General features: G+C 38.8%; 1 protein-coding gene across 1 annotated transcript in view; it reads right to left on the bottom strand.

The window, feature by feature from the left end:
• Positions 1 to 25,819, bottom strand: part of PCNX2 (pecanex 2) — a 373,081-nt gene that overhangs the window by 10,815 nt on the left and 336,447 nt on the right. The window contains exons 29-32 of the mRNA XM_044004215.1: positions 9,935 to 10,079; positions 8,798 to 9,028; positions 6,743 to 7,017; positions 5,886 to 6,073 (exon numbers count right to left, since the gene is read on the bottom strand). Of these exons, the coding sequence (XP_043860150.1) occupies positions 5,886 to 6,073; positions 6,743 to 7,017; positions 8,798 to 9,028; positions 9,935 to 10,079 (839 nt within the window). The remainder of the gene's footprint in view (positions 1 to 5,885; positions 6,074 to 6,742; positions 7,018 to 8,797; positions 9,029 to 9,934; positions 10,080 to 25,819) is intronic.

Below are 25,819 nucleotides of genomic sequence, written 5' to 3'. Positions count from 1 at the left end.
CTGTTTGTACATAGTTGCTTGCATATTGCTTTCCCCATGAGACTCCCAAATCCTTGAAAACAGGGATTGTTTTTTATATTCCCACCACTTAGCACAGTGCTTGGCACATAGTATATGTTTGACGAGTATTTGTTAACGTGACTTGCAAGACAAAAACAAAACCAAACAGTTCAATAAAACAACTGCTTCAATGATGATACCTGATAATATATGCAACATTCTATATTTAGTCCCCCATCTTTCTGTTGAGAAGAGGGAAACATATTATATTTTCTCTAGGACTAAGATTGGTTATTATAATTAGTTATGACAGTTAAATTATTATAATCACTGTGTATATTGCTATACTTATTTTACTCTGCATAATTTCATACAAATCTTCTGTTTCTCAAAATTCCTCATATACATAATTTCTTATTGTATAACAATGTTCCATTATATTTTATACCATTTTGTTCATATATTCCCCAATTGATTGGCATCTACTTTGTTTCTAATTCATTGCTACAACAGAAAGTTCTGTTATGAATAGTTTGGTGTATATGGGGCATTTCTTTCTGTTTTGGGCCTCCTTGAGATATATGCCCCATAGTGGGATTGCTGGGTAAAAGAATATGAAAGTCACTTTTCTTAAATGACTCTAAATTATTTTCCAAAACAGTTGGACCAATCCACAGATCTAACAATAGTTTATTAGTGTGCCTGTCTTTCCACAGTGCTTCCAACGTTTTTCTATATTTTGTCATTCATGCCATTCATTTGCAGTTTTCTTACCATGGGCAATTTGGCCCTTTTTCATGTTCTTTTCTAGGCCCAGAATGTTCTCCCTAGCCATCCTTTAAAGCCTGACTCAAATGCGAGTTCTTCTATAAAGTCTTCCATGATCATTCTTCTGAACCTCTCCCACTCCATAGCATTTCATTTTTCAATTCTGATGTGCTTATCATGTAATAATGTATATTCTAGTGATTTTTGTATTTACAAGCTCCATGAAAGTATGGAAGGACAGGATCTTATCTAAACTAGATTCCCCTCTTAGCACAATGCTTTTTGCACAGCAGGCCCTAAATGCATATCTGTTATTTGAATAATGAAATGAATGAATGCATTTGTCTGGTACATTATGGAACCTTATATTAAATCTCAGTCTTCCTTATCACCATCCATTTATATTATCTTACTCTGTGGTATCCCATGATAAAGTTACAAGCTCTTCAATGCCTTATCTGACTTTTCTTGTGACCCATTGCTACTTGAGCTCATTGCCATTCTGTGGGAAAGTCTGGCCTAGTCTTGGAGGGGACCAATGAAATACACTAGCAATGGTTACATCTCTTAGCCCTTCTAGGTCTGTAGGCACACAAATAAAGAGAAAATCACAAACCTTTTGATGATGGAAACCACTATCTCACAGCTTACATTTTGTATATGAGGGCCCCAAGATGAACGATTGACATTGGTTATTCTTCAAGGACAGCCAGATACTTATTCTCTGACTTATTTATTGAATACCTCATGGCAGCAAAGCTTCAACCTTTCTTGAGCAGAAAATTCAATTCAACATTTATTGAGCATATGTTATATGCAAGACATTGCAATGGTGCTATGAATGCAAAGATAAAATCAGGAAGTCCTTTCCCTTTTAAAGTTTACAATATAATACTGTAAAATGAATGCAATCTAATGTTACACAGTGTTCAAGTCTAAGGATTTGCATGACTCTCCTCATTGGTAGAAAGAATGATTATTCAAAAAAACCCCCCAAAACAAAAAACAATGATTACTCCACTATCCCTGCCTGGGTAAGGGACATTTTTTGGCCAGTATTTCTCTCCCGCAATGAGAAGACTCTTATGTAAGTCCTTAGGTTTGCACCCTAGATTATACCTGTAATCATAATTGGACAATAAGTACAAAGAAAAAGGTGCTTACCAAAAGGCTAACAGAAATTTGAGGAAGTAGCTATCACAGTTTGAGGGAAAGGCTAGACCAGAGAAACCTGATTTTGTTTGTTTGTTTGTGTGTGTGTATGTGTGTTTATAATTGTAAGACTCTTAGGACCACTTAGTAAAGAGAAATAAGCTTGTATTTTACTAACAAAAAGAAGTAGCAAATGTACTTTGGAACCTTTCCTGCTGAGGAGAGATCCACCCCCTGAACCTACACACACACACACACACACACACACACACACACACACACACATTGGTAATTTTTCATGAATAGCAGATACTTATTCCTTGACTTATTCACTAAATATCGTTGAAAAAAAAGTACATTCTAGTCATTCTGAGATGCTCGAAGTATTCACTGAGGAGTAACTCCTTAGGGGACAAAACCTAATTATACTGCTGAGAAATTCCAAAGAGCCAATTTCCTTCCAGACAGCTTATTGGTTGAAGTGGTTTCTAATGAAATGACCCTTCTCTGTCACATCAAGCAGAGAGTGGCTGCTGAGAAACAGAAATGGCTCAGTTGAGTGAAGGTAACAATGGCCTTTCCCAGAGGACAGTCAGTGGTTGCGGTTTCCCTTCCTTCGTATGACCCAGCTTTTACTTTTCCTCTCGTGCATCAGAAAGAGGGCACAATTGGTCTAAAGGTAGAGTTTGCCAGGACTTCCATTAGCTTTCTTGTAATTAGTGTGGTCAGATCTTTGTATGATGATTTCATCATAGCTTCATCCATCTCAGTGATTCAAGAAAAAGGGAGAGTTGGGGCCTATGTTAACTGTCCCAAATGATCAGTTGAATGTTATCTTTTTTTAAAAAAAAAAAAAAAGGTGAAGGGGGTTGGGGGTAAGACAGCTGACCTTGATAAATTGGGATTAAGAATGGAAATGGTGATTTGTTAGTTTGTTCAGAGTTTAGCATGGCCAAACATCTGTTTATGATTTAAATTGTAAAGCTGACTGCTGTCCAAAAATATTCCATATTCATCCCTTTGTCAGTGGTTAAAGTGTTGCATAGTGGACCACCCATATTTGGTCAGGAATAATTCATTGAGAGACAAAAGGACAAAAATGCCTCTACGTTGAGGATTGAAGGAAGGACTGAAGGCTAGGTACATCCCACACATATTCAATGCTTCAGGTTTTGCTGACTTTTTCTGTGTATTTTTTTTTTTTTTGCTTTTGCAGACAGACTGGCACCAGCCAACTAAGTTAAGCATTAAATTAAGAAAATCTAAGTCTATTTTTTGGCTTCTCAAGATCATTATTTCACAATTAACCTTACCTTTTCAATTACTTTGCTATCAGATTAAATGTTCCTAGGGAACTCATTCTGGCATCTGAGTTTCTTAGAACTAGAAGCTATAGCAATCATTTGTAGATGATTCATAGTCATAGCAACAGCCATTCAACACCATTCATTATCTATTTGTGGGGCAAACATCCTTACAAATAAATAAACAAGCAGTTCTACTCTCCAGTTCCCCACCACAGATGGATAGACCAACTTCAAATTAGTCTTATTATGATACTGAAGTTCAGTAGTAACAAATTCAAATAGAAATGGGGGCCACTAAGCCATACATAAACATCCCTGTAGGCCACATATTGACTTAGAAAGCCATATATTAATATTATTTATGTTCTATTGTATTTTAATTAATTTTGTCAATTACATTTTAATCTGGTTTACATGCACCTGAAAGTGTTGTGGGTTCCATGTTATTACATAAGCAACTCAGTCACCAGACTTTACCATGATAGTAATACATAATACTATGAGTAATACATAATACTATTCTGTATTAAAGTTCCTTTAATACATAGATGGATCTGTAACCTCCTCAATGTACCTATTTAATAGGCAAATATAGGTTCTCTCCCCCAGCTGAAATGTAAGCCCATTGAAGGTAGGGGCTGTTGTACTTTTGCCTTTATGCCTCTCCTACCCACCACCTACTGCCCCCCCACACACACACACAGTAGATACTTAACAAATGCTTATTGGCTGATTGATTGATTGGTGTTGGTACTCCCCTCAACATTTCAGATCACTCCCTATTTACATCCTCACCCTGTGTTGCCTGCTCCAAATGGTGACCAAAAAACTGACTCTAATATGGTGACTTTCAACAAGGAGGTTGTAAGTCATAACTTAGGAAAAGTAAAACCCTTAAAATTTTCATCTACAAGTGAGGGATGTTTTCTCTCTCTGTCTCTCTCTGTCTAATCTATAGCTTTATCTGTATCTGTACCCATTTCCATATCTGTATCTCTATCTATATTTATAGCTGTACCTATATCTGTATCTGTTTATATGTATATGTATATATACATATTGACGTGGGGAATAAGCACAAAACTTTTCCCAAACAAAAGACAAGAATAATTGTTGATATCATCTCATCAATATGGAAGTCGAAAACTTTTCTCAGAATCAAAGAACTTGTTTAGTGAGCTGTGACTAAATCCTTAAAAGCCCATCGGTCCACTGAGACACACCCTCTCTTTATTCCACTCTTTCCATTTCAGCACCATCAGTGACCATGAAAACAGCTTGTACCAGTTAGACAAATCACTGTCCAAGTATTAGTGACACTTAAATATTTGACTGTTTGGAACTAAAGTATAGCATTTTCACATCTGGAAAAGACCAAGATCACAGCTTTATTTTTATTTATGTATTTATTTTTGGTGAGGCAATTGGGGTTAAGTGACTTGCCCAGGGTCACACAGCTAGTAAGGTCAAATGTCTGAGGTTGGATTTGAACTCAGGTCCTCCTGAACCCAGGGCCTATCTCTATCGCTGCACCACCTAGCTGCCCCATAGTTTTATTTTTTAAAATGAGTTTCTTGTTTTGCTTTGTTTTTCCAATGTAAGAGACTAATGTTAGCTAAGAGACCTTTCCAAAGCTCAGGACCATCTCTCCGGCTTGGGTTTTGAACCTCTTTCATTTGATCAGGGCTAATTATTTGAGCATGAGTTCAAATGAGATTTTTAAACTTCTGACTCATTGCAGCCACAGTTTTAGCCAACACCTGCATTCTCCCCTCCTGGCAACTTCTTCTCTCACTCTGAAATGTCAGAGATCGCTAGAGAGAGGCTCCAACTGGAGATAAGTACGAGAGTTAGTGCCTACAGGAATGCTTCTGTAAACTGCATATTTGATAGGGTGAGTAGCTGTCGGAAGGAATTAATTACCTTTGTAGGTCAATCATGAAAACTAACATAGTGCTCTCTAACACAGGGTCCTTACATACAATAAGGGCACAATAAATGTAGAGTGAAGGAGTGAATGAATGGGCAAATGAAGGAATGGATGGATGGATGGATAGATGAATAACAGAAGCTGGTTCTTCAGAACTTTTGCAGCTAAAAAAGGAAAATCTGCTATTGTTTGTCCTAAAACTTAGTTCTTTCCCACAATGAAGTTCTTGATATAAATTTGTCACACCATTGTATTTTAGAGCTAAAATTAGGGATAGGCCAAGTGGGCAGATGCTCAAGCTGCATCTCATGAGAAAAAGGGTAAAGGGGAGAAAGGAAAGGTATTTTAAAATATTGCATTTTTTAAAAAAAATGCATACCACTTGGTGGTCCAGTCCTAGAATTAGGCTCACCAAATTCTCCCATGAGGGTTCTCAGTAGACAGAGTCTTTAGCACATACACCCAAGACTTGGCCCTTTTGGTCCAGTTCACCTGGGCTAGTCTCTCCCCCTACTTTAGGTGCTGCATCACATAGGTATCCACCAATTAATCAGTCACTAAGTATTTATTAAGCACCTAGAAGCCGGGCACAGTGCTAAGGATATAAAGAGAAAAAAATAATAATCCAGTTATTTTTATTGAAGAGGAGTTTTCTAAGAAAGGCGGGGCCCGTTTGGAGACTCAGCCAAGCCTTCAGTTTAGAAGGCTACTTTTCATGCTTAACCTACCTGATCTGTATGTACCACCTTGAGAAGAAAACCGAAATTGGGAGATTTCTTTCCTTGGCTGTTCCACGCTGTTCTCCTGGCTTGAACTGCCTGAGCTGCTGTTGCTCCCCGCTGAAGTTCCCCCTCCACTGTCCACTTCTTCAATGTTGCCTCCGCTGTGCTGGCTGGCATTACAATCCTTGCGCATTCTGTGAGCATAAGAGATGCTTCATCAAATTCTCACTAGGATACTTCATATACTGAAAATTCTGCTCAGCAACCAGGCTCAGGGTAACTGTACTGATCTCCTTGACCATGTCTAGGAGGTTAACAATACAAGTGGGAATGTCTATGAGAAGGAAGAATCCTCATTCCCACCCTAGTGCTTTTGTAAAGGAAGACTCTTCGCTGGGCTAAATAAGCAGTAGCCTTTAACCTCTGCCCACCTCCTAATTAAAAGCCTGGAGAAAGGCAGTATTCAGCACAACTCCCTAGAATTCATTCCAAGGAATACAGAGTAGGAAGATAAGGCTTACTTAACTGACAGGGCCATGCTGAGGGAGTTCAAGCCTGGTTTTCTGTAACGTATGTGGGACAATTATTCATAAAGATCACCAGCCTCTGAAGCCCCGTGGGAACTGAAGCCTGATTTTCAGCCTATGTAACTTTAGGAAATAGCCATTTTCTCTTCTGTGTAATAATTCCCATCATTTCTCCATCTCCATTGGACCCAGGCCTGTGTTCTGTTCTCTGTGTACACCCATCATGTGCAATAGCTTAAATCACAAGAGGAAACTGATTGGCAGGGGAATTTAAAGTCTCAACAGTTTGTCATTTCTCCAACCTGGATGCAGGCTTTTTTTCATTGGAAAACCTACCTCAACCACTTGTTTAAGAACCAGGATTTAATGTTGTCCAAGCTGATGGGTCCACCCCAAACGTTCCTCATCTGGCTGTGGGTCCCCAGGTAGGATGTGGTTAAGGGAGAAACATACATGGGGTAGCCTAGGGGCTGATCACAGGAGGAATTGATCAAGTTCCTTAGGACTTGCTTATTATTCTGGATGCTGCCTCTCTCTGGATTACGGTTACGTAGGAATATGAGCTCTTGTTGTTGGCCAGCCCAGAGTCCTCGGACGCATTCCTTGTTAACCTATGAGCCAGGGAAGGGTCAGGGAAGAAAAGCAGATGGATCATCAAGTCAGGACTTCTGCTTTAACTCATGTAAGATATATAGTATATGATACATAAAGATGGGCTTAAAGTCAAAGGATCACAAAATGTAGCGCTACAAAGGATCATGCAGTTGGGAGGAACAATGGATAAGAAAGGTGGACTTGGCACCAGGAAGATCTGAGTTCAAATCCAGCCTCAGATATTTATTAGCCGTGATCTTGGGCTAATCACTTAACCTCTCTCTGCCGTAGTCTCCTCATCTATAAGATAGGAATAATAAGAGCACTTATCTTCCAGAGTTGTTGTGAGGATCAAATGAGATAATATTTGCAAGCACACTGCAAACTTTCAAGTGCCTTATAAATGCATTATTATGATCATTGACTTACTTATTTATTCATTCATTTAGTTATTCATATCTAGCCACACCCTCTCATCTTACAGATGAGGAAACAAGCCCAGAGAAGATAGTTGACTAGTCTAAGGCCACAGAGCTGAGAAGGCCTGAATTAGGTCCTCTGACTCCAGATACAAAGTTCTTCCCATGCTAAGATAATGTCTCCATATCAGAAGACCTAGGTTTGAATATTACCTTATTATACATTATCTATCTCTATGACTCCGGTCAAGGCATTGAAGCCCCGAGAGCCCCGAGTTTTCCTATCTGTAAAATGGGCATAATGACTTGTATTACCTACTTCACAGAGTTGTTCTGAGGAAGGTGTTTTCTAAACTTTATATGACTTATCAATGTGAATTATTCTTCATGAAGAGGGACTAGGGCTCTCAGGGTAGTAGGTCAGTGTTCTCCTGCCCTTCTGGTACAAAAGGCAAGAGAGTATTCTTACCCTAGAAGATGCGGACACATAAGGGAAATCAAGAGGAAATTGGATTATGTTGCAAGACATGGGAATTGCCAAAACAATAAGAATCCATGGGACAGACCATCATCTCACTGACCTGTATCACTCTCTTTAGACATGTGCTGTTTTCTCTAACTTCTTGCTAACTTGTCCAGCTTTAAACCATTGCTGTGAATTCATTTTCCTTCCTCCTACCAAGATCTTGTATTTACTTAAGTGATGAACACTGACTTGACTTGTTAAGCATTCATATTATTCTATTATAACATAATTTGAAGCATACCTTCATTATTCAGCAAGATTCTATTACTTAGTCCCTAGTCACAGACACAAGTTCATTCCATCCCCTTCCTGTGGGGTAAGCATTCAACAGTATGGTTTCATGCTATTTCCCTGAACAAGACATAAGTTTTGTTTTGTTTTTGTTTTATGATGCTGACATACTTGACACTCTTCCTTTTTGCTCTACTAAATTGGCATTGGCATGGTCACAGATAAATATGGTCTAAATATAGTATGGGCTATGAAGTAGAGAGAGATGGACTAGGTGGCTTCCAAAAGTACCTTCTTCAGCAATCAATCAGCAGACATTTAGGAAGCACCTACTATGTGCCACAAACCATTATCGGTGCTTGGAATACAGCTACAAAAGTGAAACAATTCTTCAAGGAGTTTAAAATCTAGTCAATGTTTCTGAAAGGTACCAAATGATGTATGAAAATGAAGAAAACTCACCTTGCCACCCTAGTCTGTTGATTAGCAAACATTCATTTAGAAACAGATTACTGAAATGGTGGATGGATTCATTAAGATGGCACCAGACATCAGTCTGCAAATCCTCAGATACTCCCAAAAATTAAAAAAAATGGATTTTTAAAACAACTTCTACTATACCTTGATCACCTTGAAGCTAAGGTAGCTTTTGTGTAGCATGATAACTTTATATTCATCTGTGCCTTCATCTACCACGTGCCTCAGGGTGAGAAGCTCCTCTTTGTTGGACAGGACAGCACTCCTCCAAGCAGGATCTCCTTCATGGCATATCACTACCTTTTTCTCAAAGGACTGAATGGCTTCGTAGAGGACCACAGGATCCTCATATTCATCTAGACATGTGAACTGATCCTGAAGAAATAAAATAAAATAAAATCCAGCCACAGACTTATTTAGAACCTGTCATGGTTAACAAAGCCCCATCCCCTGAGACCTAGTTGGTCACCAGATTCACATTTATTCCTTTGTTCTCTGCTTTGGAGCACAGGCTCCAGACAGGTGTCATTTTGTCAACATCTGGGATGTGTTTCATGAGACTGGTGATTTTTTTTTTTGCTCCCTCTGTCCACTGGGAAGTCATTTGGCTAAGATCCACATGCAATTCCCAATGTAGGCTGCATAATTTTGGCCTCTTTTGGAATATCACCACCTCATTGCAGCTCACCACCTAATGTCAGCTTCTTGTGAACAAAAAACAACCTCAACAACAAAAACAAGTAGGGGAAGGTTTGAGAAATTAACCCTAAGATGCGGAATCTAACTACATAAGCAGATTAAATATCAAATGCCAAGGAGTAAAAGAGCTGATGCTTTCTTTTAAGAAATGGGATCGTTGGGGGCAGCTAAGTGGCACAGTGGATAAAGCACCAGCCCTGGATTCAGGAAGACCTGAGTTCAAATCTGGCCTCAGACACTTTACACTTACTAGCTGTGTGACCCTAGGCAAGTCACTTAACTCTCATTGCCCCACCAAAAAAAGAAAGGAAGGAAGGAAGGAGGGAGGGAAGGAAGGAAAGAAGGAAGGAAGGAAGGAAGGAAGGAAGGAAGGAAGGAAGGAAGGAAGGAAGGAAGGAAGGAAGGAAGGAAGGAAGGAAGGAAAGAAGAAAGAAAGAAAGAAAGGAAGGAAGAAAGGAAGAAAGAAATGGGAGCCTTTTCTAGAACTTCCTACTTTTACCATTGCCTGCCTTTTATTTATTTTTTTTCTCATTGATGGTGTCTGGGAGAATCAGAGATGCAAGAGGTTAACAAAGGACTTACCTGATGAAGCTTTAAAGACATCCTGATAGCTGGGGCAACGACTTTATGCAGCAGATCCATGTCAGCAAACACCCATTCATCTCTTGATGTTATTCTAAAGTCACCTTTGAACAGGGCATGGAGACCATACAGAAAGGAATCTAGGCTGTAAAACAATGTTGTTGCTTATTTTTAAGGCAGAGTGGAAAAGGCTTGGAGGAAACCAGATATTTCAAACAAGGTTTTTCTTCCCATTTGTCTTTGTCAAGATCCCAATGTCATTGTCTTAGCTTGAGCTAAAGAACTGGAAAAACTACAAGCTATTCCATTGGGTCAAGATGACTGGCCCCTGATTCATAGCATCATACCAAACTCCCAGAGACCACAAATCTTATTCCTGTCCTCATATCAAATAATGACTATTACACTGTTGTAATCATTTTTATCGATTTTATGAGCCACAGAACTGTCTGTCTGATCGATGTGATATTAGAAAACACAGAAAGCACTTTTGGTCAGAACACACTTTTGTTAATGCGCTTCATGACTAACCATTTGGGGATTCAACCCATAGTGCCAAGAAAATAAAGAGACCAGCTTATCTCAATGCTGACAACAGTCACAACCAACAACTTGGTGCTTATAGACAAGGCTTTTTTTTTTTTTTTAAGTCTAGGTACTGGTTATACAGTCTGTATTATCCAAGATCATTTATCTCCCCAGCTTTGGATGTCATTCGGAGTTATGTCACCACTCCCTGAGGGCAGGGACTATTTTTAAGTTTTGTTTTTGTCTTTGTAGCCCTACAAATGTGGCTTGCACATAAAAATGTTTAATGAACATTTGTTGAAATGAATTAAATTGAGTTGAATTAATGATGAGAAGCAGAATGTCACCATGGAAAGAATGCTAGTCAGGGGTCTTAGGTTTTAATCCTGCCTCCAATGCTTATGTGACTCGTGTGACCTTGGATAAATTGCTAAATCCCTTAGGCCTCAGTCTCTTCATCTATAAAATAAAGAGATAGAACTAGATGGCCTCTGAGATCCCTCTCAGTTTTAGGTCTATGACCCTATGTCACTCTACTAGAGTATGGGCTAGGGAAATAAAGGAAAACGAAAAAAATCTACTCTGGGAAATACTGGGTAGAAGAGGAAGTCAAAACTAGTGATGGAAATGATCTTTGGGAATTAGCTTTATTTTTCAATTATCCATTCTCTCCCTCTCCTCATTTGCTACAAATACACGATCATCTTCTACTTAAAGAACAAAAGATTCAGTTAAATGAGATTTCTTTCAGTATCTGGGCTGCTCTTCTTCTCTGCCTCAACCCTCTCTTTTTTGAAGAATAAGAGAAGTAGAGTTTGGGGATTTACTCCTCTTAAATTCTTGGGTTTGTGGGAGGTGATCCGTTTTTCTTCTTTTTCTTTATTACCATTAAAACATTGTTTAGTATCCTTCCTTTCACAACCTTGGGACATTTTATTCTGAATTCCTCACTGAATCCCAGTGAGGTAGTTAAATGACAAGTACAAGAAACATCATCCCTAATAGTGCTGAACTGGGAGAGAATGAGAAGGAAAACGTGTGTGAAAGGGGCTCTCTGAGGATGGCTGGCTCATAAGGATTTAATGACTTGGCTCACTGAATAAGCCTCTTGACTCAACACAATGCATTTGGACCTGCACATTAGGGAAATGGTTCCACTGATTACCATTTTAACATTTATTTGTAAAATGTACTGTGCTCATTAATTTCTCATCACAACTCCCTAGAGAGAGGTGTCCACAGTCACTGGTCAGCTTGGACAGTAGAAAATGAAAGTGCATAGCATTGGCCAAGAGGGCTCCTCATTGGCAGGGAAGACCATTTGAACTGAACCTCAGTGAGAGAGAGAGATGTGTCTCCAGAATGCAGACAAGCCTCTTATGGATTGCCTTCAGAGCAGTGAGACTCTAAGGCCTTCTGGTACAATGAGGTACAGTGAGTTTGCTACATAAGATAATCTATACTGGTTGCCTTTCCTGTTAAGGGAAGGGACTAAGGCCAAGGGTCGGGGCTTTTAAAATGTTTACAGTGATTTTTTTTCTTAGCCCTCAACTGAAAGCATTTTAAAATATACCCTGTCCCCAGGGAAGAGAGCTAAGTACTGAACTGAGAGAGAGCTGAGTCCTAGAGATGGGGGAGTAGGGGGTGGGGAGGGGTGGTTTATGTTCCAGGAAGGACTCAGTAATTCAGTCCCACACTCAGGGATTTTTAGGAATGGGCCTGTAGAAATGTATACATAAGAAAAACACCATTGCCACTTTATGGATGGAAGAATTGACAAGCAAAGATGAATGGGTTTGCCCAGGGTCCCCTAGCTAATCAAAAGTGAAGTCAGAGAGAGGAGACAGGGTTCCACGCTGCCAGTGTACTTCTGTCTCAACTATATTTAAAAGGAACAAAACTTGACTTTGGCAAAGCAAGGGCCAAGAAAAACAAAGTTTCAACCAGGACTTGCACAGATGCTGAGCCCTGATCCAAAGCCACCTCCAAACAACAACAGCTTATATGAAGTTTCTATTTTCAGTGAAAATGATATATCATGCCATTCAATGCTGCTCACATGGAATGGTGCAAAATGGAGAAAACCCACAAAAAAATAGAATTTTTCCTCATCACCTGAGAGATGAAACACTCCAACTTTATGATGCATAGATTACTTGTCTTGTTCTCTAGAGAAGGAAAACCTCTCCTTAATTGCATTTTCTTAATTATTTCAGGAGAAATTAAAAAAAAAAAACATGTGACGAGATAAGGTGGGAGTTAGGTAGAGGAAAGAAGTGGGCACTAGACACTGATGACATTTCTGATTTGGATCTGATAAAAGCTCTTGAATTTCCAAGCTGGAAAGAACCTGGATCTCCATAGGGATACATACACACATACACACCTCTCTCTCTCTCTCTTCATACATACATATACATCATATAATATACATGGTATACATATATATAATATACACATATAATATAAACACACATAAACATATACATGCACATATACATAATACATATATTCATACACATATGTATATGTATAAACATTGTCTTAAAAATTATATATATGTCTTCAAAGAGTAGTGTATATACATATAAATACCTAATATACATTTAAAGACAATAATGGGGGAAGCCAGGTGGCTCAGTGGATAAATACCAGCCCTGGATTCAGGAGGACCTGAGTTCAAATCCAGCCTCAGACACTTGACACTTACTAGCTGTGTGACCCTGGGCAAGTCACTTAACCCTCATTGCCCCACAAAAAAACAATTAAATTAAAAATTAAAAAACAATTACATTAAAGACAATAGTGGAATTGGTAAGAAACATCTTGATCTAAAGGCTAACTGACTAGTCCTAAGGTTCAAAATTGAGACCAAAACAGTTCATTTGAGGGAAGAAAGACCAAGCAGACAGCACATAGCCAAGAGAAGTGCCCCGTGAATGGCAAAAGGCAACCAGGGTGTTAGTTTGGCCAGTCAGTTAGGAAAGAGCACATTCAGTTATGGAGAGCACTAAATTAGGTGCCAAGCAAAATTTAAAAGGAAAAGGAAGTCAAAGATAGATTTTACAACCTTTTGAGGAAGATTGAACAAGGCTAGTTTTAAACACATAAGCACGTTTACATCAAAGCTGCATGTGAATGTCTATAGAGCCCTATTTCTTAATAGACATGTATATGCAGAATCTTTTGTTAAACAAAAACACCCCTAGAAAGAATGGCATTTTTAGTAAGATTAATTCTATGTGCCAGCACTGTGTTATGTGCTGGGGGCACAAATACAGAAAGGAGAGTTCCAGCCTTTGAAGAGCTTAAGACAATCCATACATGTAAAAACTATCCCAAAAGTGTTAGTGTGATTTAAAGCTTAAAATAAATAATAATGCCTATTATTAATTATATATAATTTATATTTATGTATATTTATAGAATATTATACATAATAGGCATCTGGTTAGCAAAGTACAGCATAGGGCCTGGAGTCACAAAGACCTAGGTTCAAATCTGGCCTAAGACACCTATTAACTATGTGACTCCGGGCAAGTCACTTAGCCCTGTTTGCTTCAGTTTTCTCATCCATAAAATGAGCTGGAGAAGAAAATGGCAAATCACTCCAGTATCTTTGCCAAGCAAACCCCAAATGGCGTCATGAAGAGTCAGACGCAATTGAAAACAACTAAACAGCAACAACAATATGTAATATATTAATATCTATTAATTGTATGTTCCTACCAAATAACTAACATATATTAATATACAATATACTGGAATATATCAGTAATAATAATAGTGATGGTGATGATAATACTAATAGCTAACACTTATATAGTGCTTGTTATGTGCCAGTCATTGTCACTTTACAATGATTATCTCATTTGATCCTCACCACAACCCCATATGATGTCCTTATTATTATCCACATTTTACAGATAAAGAAACCAAGGCAAACAGAGTTTGTGACTTGCCCATAGATGCAGATTCTGCAAAGGGAAGTGCCAAGAATAGTGAGTCTTCTCTGTATGTGAAAGATTGAAGTGATGTCAAATATCAGTAGAAAGAAAAGGACTAGTAGGCCTTTACCATGACCACTCCATGAATGCAGAATGTCTGTGGGCAACTCTACTTTTGAATCACTTTATAGCCTCTGAATAGTGTTACTCAAAGGGTTCAAAACATTGAGAAAACACAAGGGAATTCTTTTACCACTTTGTAATATCACATACTCTGGTGTCCATATATAATACATTTCCCACCTGCTCTTCTCATCTCCCTTTTTGTGTCTAGAGATTTTTTTCAGTGTAGAAATTTCCTCCACCAATGCAAATTAGTCCTTCCACTAAAAGAATAGCAACTCATCTGTAAACTATAGTTTTAGAGTTGCCTGATACACTGAGACTTGAAGCCACTTGCCCATGGTTGTGCAGCTGATATGAGGGACAACATATTCCAGTGGAATAAATTCTGGCTTGAGAGTCAGGAGGCAGAGATTCAAATCCCAGTTCTCCCACTCCCTAGCTGTATGACCTTGAAAAAGTCACAACCTCTCTGGACCTCAGTTTCTTTATCTATAAAATGAGAGGCTTGGACTAGATCATCTCTAACATCCCTTCCATCTCTAAATCTAGGATACTACAATCAGAGGCAGTTTTCTTCATTTCAAGGCCAGTCTTTTATTCAACATGCCCTGCTGTCTCTTGCCCTTTCCTCCCTTTGTTAAGATAACATTTTAGCCAGCAAACAGTCACTAAATTATTCTAGGGATTTAGGAATACCTGGGGACTCATTTGAATAGTTGCATTGGATAGAGAAAAAGTACTTCCTCTGGGCTAAAGAGAACTTAGCTTTTCCCTCATTCAGTGGATTTCTTCTTCCTCTCCAGAATCCAGTCTCTGAACTCTGTCAGGATGGGGATATACATACACATTAACACACATACATATGTATATGTACATATACCCATACACACATATATGGATTTTATGAAGAATATGGAGTAATTGGTATAAATCTGCTCCATTGTTACCTTATATTAGTGGGTCCAGCCCTTATATTAGTGTCACGAGCTACCTCTTCTACACTATCTACCAGGGAATCTCACAATGTCAGACCCAGAGGTCTGGCTCTCAAAGAGATGCCTGCCTATAGAAAGATGCCATGTCAACCACCCAAAGTATTTAGGGGTAGAGTTCATCTGGATCCTTTGAATTTTAAATCATTCACATAGAAACCTCTCCTCAGCACAGATCTCTGGCTTTGGCTACTAACATATTTCCAACTCAGCCCTGGTTTGTAAGTTCTCTACTATTTAGAAAAAGACATACAGGTAAGTCAATTGATTATTTCCTGAAATTGGGTTCTAGTGGAAAAAGCACTGGACTTGTCCACCTTCCAAGCCAAAATTTCTTGCTTTTTAACTATGGGACCTTGGGCAAATTGCTTTACCACTCTGGGCCTCCCTTTTTATCATTTGTAAGATGAACAATTTGGACCAAATGATTTTCAAGTTTCCTTCTAGCACTAGAATTTGGTGATCCTGTAGATACCTTAGATACAAGTTCCCAATACTGTAAACCATTTCCTTGCCCACAGGCTCTTGTATACATCTCTTAAGGATATTGTTTGTCCTTCAATCCTGAAGAGGACCATGATATTGGGTGATTGTCATAACTTGCAGTGAATTGGATTTAAGTGAGGGAAGGCTGTGCAAGGTGACCAACCTCACTCTGTTCTCTAGAGCCATCTGGGTCCAGTAGTGAGAGAGGGGAGAGAGAGAGAGAGAAAGCGAGCAGGATGACTGAAGATGGAAATAGATTTTTTTTTTTAAAGGCAATTGGGGTTAAGTGACTTGCCCAGGATCACATAGCTAGTAAGTCTCAGAGGTGAGATTTGAACTCAGGTCCTCCCAACTTCAGAGCCAGTGCTCTATACACTGTGCCACCTAGCTGCCCTCACATCTTTTAATGAAACCTTTTCTTCAAAGAATCCATATACTACATACTTACAAAGTAGTTTCTAGCATCATTAACTGGTGATCACTGTCATCTTGAAGACTATTTAATAGACCCCATGCTTTGGCAACAGTATTTGGGTAAAACAACAACATGTGTTTCTTTTATTAATACTCCATAATCAGAAGATTTCACTTTACATTCACAACCACTGCAAATGGTTGCAAATACAGAAACATCCTGACATTCATTCTTTGAATCTGATACAGCTACTCTGACTGCCTGTGATGCCCTACTCCTTGACTACTTCTCACACTGAAAGTGACCTCTTTCCTCACAGCCTCACCTTCTAATTGGCTGGTTTCTCATAGATCTTCCATTTTAAGGAGGCCCACCCAAGCCAATGATAACTTCATTCCTCTCCAGGCTTTATTGCTGCCTAGAGTTTATGTTTGCCTTTCACAGATAACAAGTCTTCATTACCATGCACCATGTGCCAGGTACCTTCATCTCTTCCACTTCTGCACTTCAGCTCCCTTTTACATGTTGTCTTCCCCCATTGGAAGTTAAACTTCGTGATGGAAGGGACAGCATTTCTTTCTCTTTGTATCTATATACTAAGCACTCAGCACAGTTCCTGACACACAGTAAGCACTTAATAAATGCTTCTTGACCTAACTGCTGTCATATGAACTAATAGATCCCTTGAGGAGATAAACTATTAAAAATGGCAGATCAGGCTTCCTTGTGATGGATTTGAAATGCCATCATTTCTCCAGGGAACACCTTTTTCTTGAAGAATCTCCATTATACCACTCTGACCCTTTAAAAGCTACCTTGGTAGAAATGTTCCTAACATGAGAAGGGGGTAGCGTGTCTGAAATCATCAGCCGATACAGCAAGACTGGTACTACCTCCTCTGTTCTCCTAACAGCAAGAATTCTCTACATACAAGGCAAGACCACATCTTGTCTTTAAGAAAATTTCCCCCGATTGAAGCAGTAGCCAGCTCCGTATGGTTTGTGGCCCATTTGCTCTCATTCAGCTTTGCTGCCTATTTCTCCTGCTTACCAAGTTCCTCAACCCAGGATTTGTGTCCTGACTGTATCCCCTTGGATCCTTCATTAGGGTGGTCAGATATAGGATCTAGAGCTGAAGGGGATTTTGAAAATGATCTGACCTAATTATTCACTTTACATACAAGGAAACTGAGGTTTAGATAGGTTATGGGAAGGGCAGCTAGTTGGCTCGGTGGATAAAGCACCAGCCCAGGATTCAGGAGGACCTGAGTCCAAATCTGGCCTCAGACACTTGACACTTACTAGCTGTGTGACCCTGGGCAACTCACTTAACCCTAGTTGCCTCACCAAAAAAGAAAAAAGAGTCAATCCTAAGAGTAAAACAATAACATCAACAGGTTATGGTACTTGCTCAGGTTATATAAGTGGTGTGACCTGAGAGTACACTGGCTTTCCTTTCTCTTTCCTCTGTATCATGCTGCCCTCTCTCCAAAGCCTAACCTTAGCTAAGGATTATCTATGCTTTTTTTTTTCTTTTGGTCCACTCTGGGTAAAGGGCCCAGTTCAGACATGTAACTCTTGCTTCTGTCTTTCATTGTAGAAGGTATGGGAGGGAGGGTGGATGTTGCAGATTTAGGGAGATGGGGGGCCGCAACAGGCTGAGTGTGGGGTTTCAGGTTTTAGTGAGCCCGAGGCTTCACGTGAAAGAGCCCTAATAATACAAAGGTTTCTTCAAGTCCTTCTGTGGGATTGCTAGTCCAATGATTGATTTGAACATGTTTGTTCATTTCTGAACACTGCCAATATACTAAAGCATTTACAGATTGTGGAGAGCCTTCTGCTCTAGCACAATCCTGTAAATGGAAAGCTTAGAGAACATATGCACATAATTAAGTCTGATTTACAGTCTGGGTTTGCCCATGTTTACTGATTAGTAAATGAGATACTTGCAAACCATGTACAAATCTCTGTAAATCACTTTTTGAGACACGATATCATCTGCATCTCTTGGACTGGAATATGGGTCTCCTGACTAATGATTTCTAATCTCATATAGATACAGAACAAAGCAAACACGTATATTATGTATGACCAAACTACATATCCTGCCAGAAAGACTACCAAAGAAAACTCACCACCCATGAGAAACTCATTGACCAAATCTCTATGGAAATAACAATGGCTCTCAAAAGAAGTATAATATAAGCTCCCTGTGGTCAGAGACTCCAGGTTTTTTTCTCTCTTTTTTAATTGTTTTGCCTTCCTCCCTCCCTTTTTTCCCCTTCTCCTCCCTTCTCTCATCCTTCTTTCTTTTTTCTTTCCATTTCTTCCTTCCCTCCTTCTTTCCTTTTCTTTTTGTTTTTAACTAGCCATTCATGTTTCCAGCACACCCAGCATATGTCTTAACATCTTAGTTACTCAGAAACTGAGTCTGAGGTACAATAGTTAAATGTCCTATGGCTCTATTAACCATTGTTGGAGGAAAACTCAACCCACTCTCTTGATACCAGTCATCAGGAATTCCCCACTCTTTTGTTTTGTTTTTTGTTTTTGTTTTTGGTTTTGTTTTTTGCGGGGCAATGGGGGTTAAGTGACTTGCCCAAGGTCACAAAGCCAGTAAGTGTCAAGTGTTTGAGGCCGGATTTGAACTCAGGAACTCCTGAATCCAGGGCCGGTGCTTTATCCACTGCGCCACCTAGCTGCCCCCACCCCACTCTTTTATCAATATTACCAGGAGAGATAGCATAATACATTGAATAGAGAGAAAGCTAGCCTTAGAGACAAGAAGACCTGAGTTTAAGTGCTCTCTCTGACATATACTATCTGTGTGACCCTATGCAAGTCAGTTTACCTCAACGCCCCAGGCAATTCTCTTAAGATTGCAGAGAAGGAGCCAGCCTATACTAATAGGGAGGTAGGTGCCTTACTTGGAGAAGTTAAATCCCTATTCCTATATAACCTTCACCACACACCATGAATTGACATACTGCAGATGTTTCTTTCTATACTAAAAAATCAATCCATAATTTTTTCCCCTGTAGGGTGATAATGCAGAATATTCAATAGACCATTCATTGACACTGACTTGCTGTGTGACTCTGGGCAAGTCTCTTAAACTCTGAGCCTTGGGTCCCTCATCTCTAAAATGAGGGGATGGGGCTTGATGCCTAAGGCCCCTTCCAGCTCTGAAGCCAGATTCCCAGTATGTTGTGGCTTTGGAAATCAAGCCAAATAATAATCCAGTTTTCAACATTCTCTCACTTGTTAGAATTACTATGGAAAAATAGTAGTCACATAGCTGAGGATACCCTGATTTCCTTTAACTATTAGAATTAATTCTAATTAGGATGCTGACAAGGACATAGACAATCACAGTCAGGGCCATTGACAGCAACTTAAATCCTAACCTTGAATCCTGACTGTTGCTTGCTCGAGATAAGATACTCTGTCTCCAACCCCAACTTAGAGAGTCCCATTCTTCCTTTAAGCTGGATGCAGCTCAGGCACCATCTTCTGCCAGAATCCTTTCTTGATCCCTCCAGCTGTAAGTGCACTATGTTGTTTTTAATGAATTTGCATATATTTATATTTATTGACTTTATATTGATGCTGTACATGGTATTATATATACTTGTCTTCAGTTAGAATGTAGCCTTGCTGAAAGGGATTGGTTCATCCCTTATATCTATATCTCTAGCATCTAATACCCTTGACCTTGGACTATTATTATATCCTAAACCCAGTGGTTGCCACTATAATGACTCAGCAGGAAGAACGGGAACCCCTTTCCTCGTCAGAATGGAACTATTTTTTCCTTCTTGCTCATGAAAATACATAGTACAAGTCTGAAGAGGGAGAATAGTTATTGCTACCCTCGGAGAAATAGTGTTGTAGGTAAGATAGCCTGATGTGTCAACATCTGACATACACACCTATGATTACCAATGCTTTATTTAAACCATGTAGGGTTGATTAATTTTTCTGTTCTATTTCTGGAAGATCTCATAGGGTGAATGAAGGGAAACCATTCATTTTCTTAGCAGAATATTCCTGGGAGACCTGGACTGTATAATTTTTCTTTTCTATATCCCCCCAATTTAACACCTTAGTAGGAATTTAAATGTTTGTTGAACTGAATTGAAATGCTGAAAGCCTCTTGCACTATAGAATCCTCCTTTATCTAAAAAAATCCTCGATTTTATTTTTACAAAATGCCAATTTTTCTGCTTTTTTCTTCCTTTATAGACCAAGAACTGGGCAGCATCCAACTCATTAAATAAACTGTTTTGTATCTGGAGATGATAATCAAGTCTTTTTTTTTTTTTTTTTTTTTTTTTTTTTAGTGAGGCAATTGGGGTTAAGTGACCTGCCCAGGGTCACACAGCTAGTAAGTGTTGTGTCTGAGGCCGGATTTGAACTCAGGTACTCCTGAATCCAGGGCCGGTGCTCTATCCACTGCGCCACCTAGCTGCCCCATCAAGTCATTTTTTAACCTCCAAGCTAAGTGAAACTTCTTATGAAGATGATTCCATCCTTGTAAATAATTTTATTATTCTTTCTAGTTTCCCCCACACTTTGTAGAATTTAAAATAAGGGCCTGCTCTGTCTTATGAATTAGAGAACTATTTCTCCACTTTTACATGTTCCACCTCTTTTAAAGCATTTGAGTATTGCATTAGCATTTTAAATAGCAACACTCCATTAGTTTCATTCAGTTTGTGGTTTATTATGACTTCCAAGTCATTTTTCTGTTTGTTTGTTTTGTTTGTTTTTGCAGGGCAATGAGGGTTAAGTGACTTGCCCAGGGTCACACAGTTAGTAAGTGTCAAGTGTCTGAGACTAGATTTCAACTCAGGTCCTCCCGAATTCAGGGCCAGTGCTTTATCCACTGTGCCACCTAGCTGCCCCCCAAGTCATTTTTATTAGTCCTTCTCACTTTTGTAAATAGGTGAATTATTTCACTGAGGAATACCTGGGGGTGGGGAGGGGCAGATAACCTTGTCGTAAGTCTGTAGCGAAGGAGGACCCAGTCTTTCATCACTAAATCACTGAAGTCCACTCTAGTGGACCTAGAGAACACTTAGCTTATTCATTCCTAGGACCAAGTATTCTCAGATCATTTCATATTATATAAGATTCAGTTTATGATCATAATGTAACTTATTTCCCATAAAGTTCATTTCAGGCCAAGGCCCATAGACTGGAACTTCCCAAAAGACAATGATTCTTTGTAATAAAGCATTATCAATACTGGATGCATTGGTTATACTCTAAGAATATGGTGGGTCTGACTTTTCTTCTGCTGATGGCAGGCTATGTATAGAAAACATGCCTTAACTCAGGGGGCTTGTCACATTTTTGTATACTATAAAGCCCTTTGGCTGAAGCCTATGGACTTCTCAGAATAATACCTTTAAATACATAAAATAAAAAATATAGATGATCATGGGAGAAACCAAAAATTAATGAAAATAAAGATGTATATTTCTTTCCCATTCAAGTTCATGGACTCCCTGAAATCTCTGCATAGATCTTGTGGGGTCTATATATTTTACGTTAAGAATCCTTGCCTTAGGTGATGTTGTGGTTAAGAAACACAGACATTCTTGGGGTAGCTAGGTGGCACAGTGGATAAAGCACTGACCCTGGATTCAGGAGGACCTGAGTTCAAATCCAGCCTCAGACACTTGACACTTAGCTGTGTGACCTTGGGCAAGTCACTTAACCCTCATTGCCCCACCCCTCCCCCAAAAAGAAATAAAGAAATATAGACTTGTCTAGGAATGACAGATAAGAACCATCTTTTTTTTTTAAGTTAAAGAGAAAAATAACACTACATCATAATAATCCAGAGTGGTACAGGTCTCAGGTCTCTCATCAAATTGTAGCAGATGCAGTTATTTTAATCATTCCCTGAAAGTCCTCAGAGTATTGTTAGTAACCTTGAGGTCTTTCCAAACCTCACAACATTTGGAAATGAACAAGTGGAGTTGACTTATTTTAGGACATAAAGTAAAGAAAATAAGGAAAATCTTATTGAAATAGCATTTAAAAAATAATAAAAGAAGCAGCCAGGAAGCATACTGCTCAATCAAGAGAAAATGAAAGGAGGGCAATAAATGAAAAGCATAGGCCTGAAATATTCTGAATGTTCAAAGAAAAAAAAACATTAAAGAAGTCTTTGAAAACATTTGAGATATGAAACAAAGGAGTGAAATATTCCAAAACGTATCTGTTTACCTTTAGCTGGAAAACAGTCATAAAATAAAATTTAAAAAACAATTCTTTAAAATGATGAAAAGTTGGTTTGTTATGTTGTTGTCTTAACCACTTTCTTGAAATACCACAGAACAAATTCAGCTGCCTCTCGACTATTTGGTCCCTGCAAAAAAACTCAGTCTTTGTTATTTGCCCCTTTCTACATTACCTTATATCAGTCTGTGGTTTCAATAAGAGCAATGTTCCAAGCAGACAGTAGACTGTTTTAGGAAATCTTTGAATGACTTCCTACAATCTTGAACAATTGTCCTATTTGTTCATAATTGGGATGCTGTCTGTGAAGACTGAAAGAGATCTGTCCCGCTGGTAGGTTGGTTTGTTTCTTTGAAATTTGCTGAGGTTTTGTGAGGTTGCAAGATGGTTGGGAAGAATGTTTCTACAATATACCTCAATGTAACATTTTAAAGGTAAGAGATTTGGTTTTCTTCATATACAGAGAAAGGCAGGAAGTACTGGGATGCATGAACTGAAAGGTTGCTGATGAAATAAACTGCTTTTCTCATCCTTTATTACGTCCTTATTCTTAGTGATTCTCAGCAACTGCTTTTCCCAGAGTGAAATGACAATATAAACTGATAACAGGAAGTTTGACTGCCTCTTTATCAATCCACAATTTACAACTTTTTTTTTCAGCTAAGAGGTCGCCACTAATGAACTATAGCAGATTAATCATTTATAATCCCTTTTAGCAAGGACTTTAGAAAAGGGGGAAAAACAACACATCTCAACATGTTTCTCCATTCACATAAGGTGGTCAGCTGGGTTATAGGGGATCCAGAAAAGAGATAGCTACTTTTTGCCTGAAATGAATGTGTACCTTATTTAGGTAATCTACAAACCAGGGACATGAAACAACAGGAGAGCACATTTACTGACTAACCTAGGGCAAACTTACCCAGTATAAACTGAGTTTAGTTCCTGGAAACCAGCGGTTCATAGAGGATGTACCATCAGAGGAAGTGTTTTGGCTAGGAGACCTTTAGAACTTGCTTTTTGAATTGCATATGGATCAGGGAGTCTCCTCTCCTGTTCTGTGCTAGTGAAAGTGTCTTCTCCCTTATCAGTTTTTCCTAGAATATTTTGTCTGGATGTGCTTCATGACCATTGTTCCTTATCTCTTACTTTATTTATGAGTACATCATATCCCACCAGTAGATGGTCAGTCCCTTGTGGACATGGACTGTGTCATTTTTATGTTTGTAACCTCAATTCAATGCATTGTTTAAAAAGGGCAGTTAATACATGTCTATTGAATTTAGAGACTTTTTATACCTACTTAATTTAAAAATTGGAAAAAAACTACTTAAATTTCTCAGTGTCATTTTTCTCATATGTACAATGAAGACAGGGCCGCAAGGTGGTCCACTGGATAGAGCCCCAGGCCTCAAGTCAGGAAGACTGCTCTTCATGAGTTCAAATCCAGCCTCAGACACTTACTAGCTGTGTGATCCTGGGCAAGTCACTTAACCTTGTTTGCCTCAGTTTCCTCATCTGTAAAATGAGCTGGAGAAGGAAACGGCAAACCACTCCACTATCTTTGCCAAGAAAACCCCAAATGGGATCATGAAGAGTCAGACAAATGACTCAACAACAAAAACAATGAAGATAATGCAATGTCTATCTAAAGTCTGCAGAGGAAATGGGGCTTCCACACAGTTGCCCCCAAGCAGCTCAGAAAATTCTAATTGTTTACCTTCTATTCACCTGAAGACCATGCTATGCACAGCAGTTTTGAGAGCTCAATGTCACTCACAGAGTTTCTGTGAATATCCAAATAAATTGCTTTGCAACCTTAAAAGCATTATGTGAAAAAATGGGGTAAAAAGCATTTTATTAAGTACTTGCTATGTGCTAGGCATTGTGCTAATCAAAAAAAAAAAAAACAGTCCCTGTCCTCAAGGGGCTTACATTCAAATAGAAGCAGTTAACGGATATATGGGAGTGGAGGTCCTGGGAAGGGAGTTTGGGGTCTGGGAAATTATAAAGATTATAAATTAATATGCATATGATGCCCTTTCCAGGAGACTGTGGATGATTATTCTGCCCAGGCCAAGAAGAGGGAAGTGGTTTGGGTGCAGGGGAAATGGAGAGGGAGGGGATATGTATTTGGCATACTATTAGTGGAAGCTATTATCACCATTATTATTATTCCTCAGTGAATAGCAAGGTATATTTACTTTCCTTTTGGACTCATTAGCTCTTTGCAAAGTGACTTTTTTGTTTTTGTTTTGATACAACCCCAGCAATTTATATACATATTTGCTGGTGTTATTTTTTTCCCATTATTAGACCTGGTCTCTTCCTTGATACATGGGATCTGGTGTGTTTGGGGCTTCTAAAAAGCCTGAAATGAAGTCCCAGGGAATATGGGCACATGTGAGTATGTGGTGTAGCAAGATACATTGGAATTACTCACTGAGACCAACTCTAAACTCTTTCTTTAACAGCAATCTTGGAATATGGAATGCAGAGATAGGGCTAGAAAAGGAAAATTAATATCACTTGATCTTCAAATCTGATTTAAATTAGAAAGGAACTATTAAACTCAAATTAATATAGAAAAAAAAACACCTTTTACTTGTTAACAACCTAATAGGTAAATGAATAAAGGATGTCTGATTTTATCAGTGTGGAAGAACTCCAAGTATGAGAATTCTCCTTACCAATATAGATTTCAACCCATCTATCAATTGGTAGATTATAGTATCGAAGGTTTAAAACTGGAAAGGCCATTATAGGTCATGAGGTACACAGAGCTCAAGCAATTTATCTAGACTCACACAACTAGTAAATATTAATGGCAGTATTTGAACCCACTTCTTCCTGACTATTGGTCTAGTGTTCTTTCCATTATGATTTTCTAACAACCTATTTGTAACATGATATTCTTCAATGTAAACATTCCTATCTAAATATATCCAATCCTTCAAACCAGTCTAGTCAACAGCTTTCTATCCAAGACAGAAAGCCTACTTTAAAACAAATCAAGACCAGGGGCAGCTAGGTGATGCAGTGGATAGAGCACTGGCCCTGGATTCGGGAGGACCTGAGTTCAAATCCAGCCTTAGACACTTAACAATTACTAGCTGTGTGACCCTAGGCAAGTCACTTAA

This window comes from Dromiciops gliroides, chromosome 4 (genome assembly GCF_019393635.1).
Source record: "Dromiciops gliroides isolate mDroGli1 chromosome 4, mDroGli1.pri, whole genome shotgun sequence".
Classification (NCBI taxonomy): domain Eukaryota; kingdom Metazoa; phylum Chordata; class Mammalia; order Microbiotheria; family Microbiotheriidae; genus Dromiciops; species Dromiciops gliroides.
Note: the sequence above shows the minus strand (reverse complement) of the source record. Positions and strands in the feature narration are given on the sequence as shown.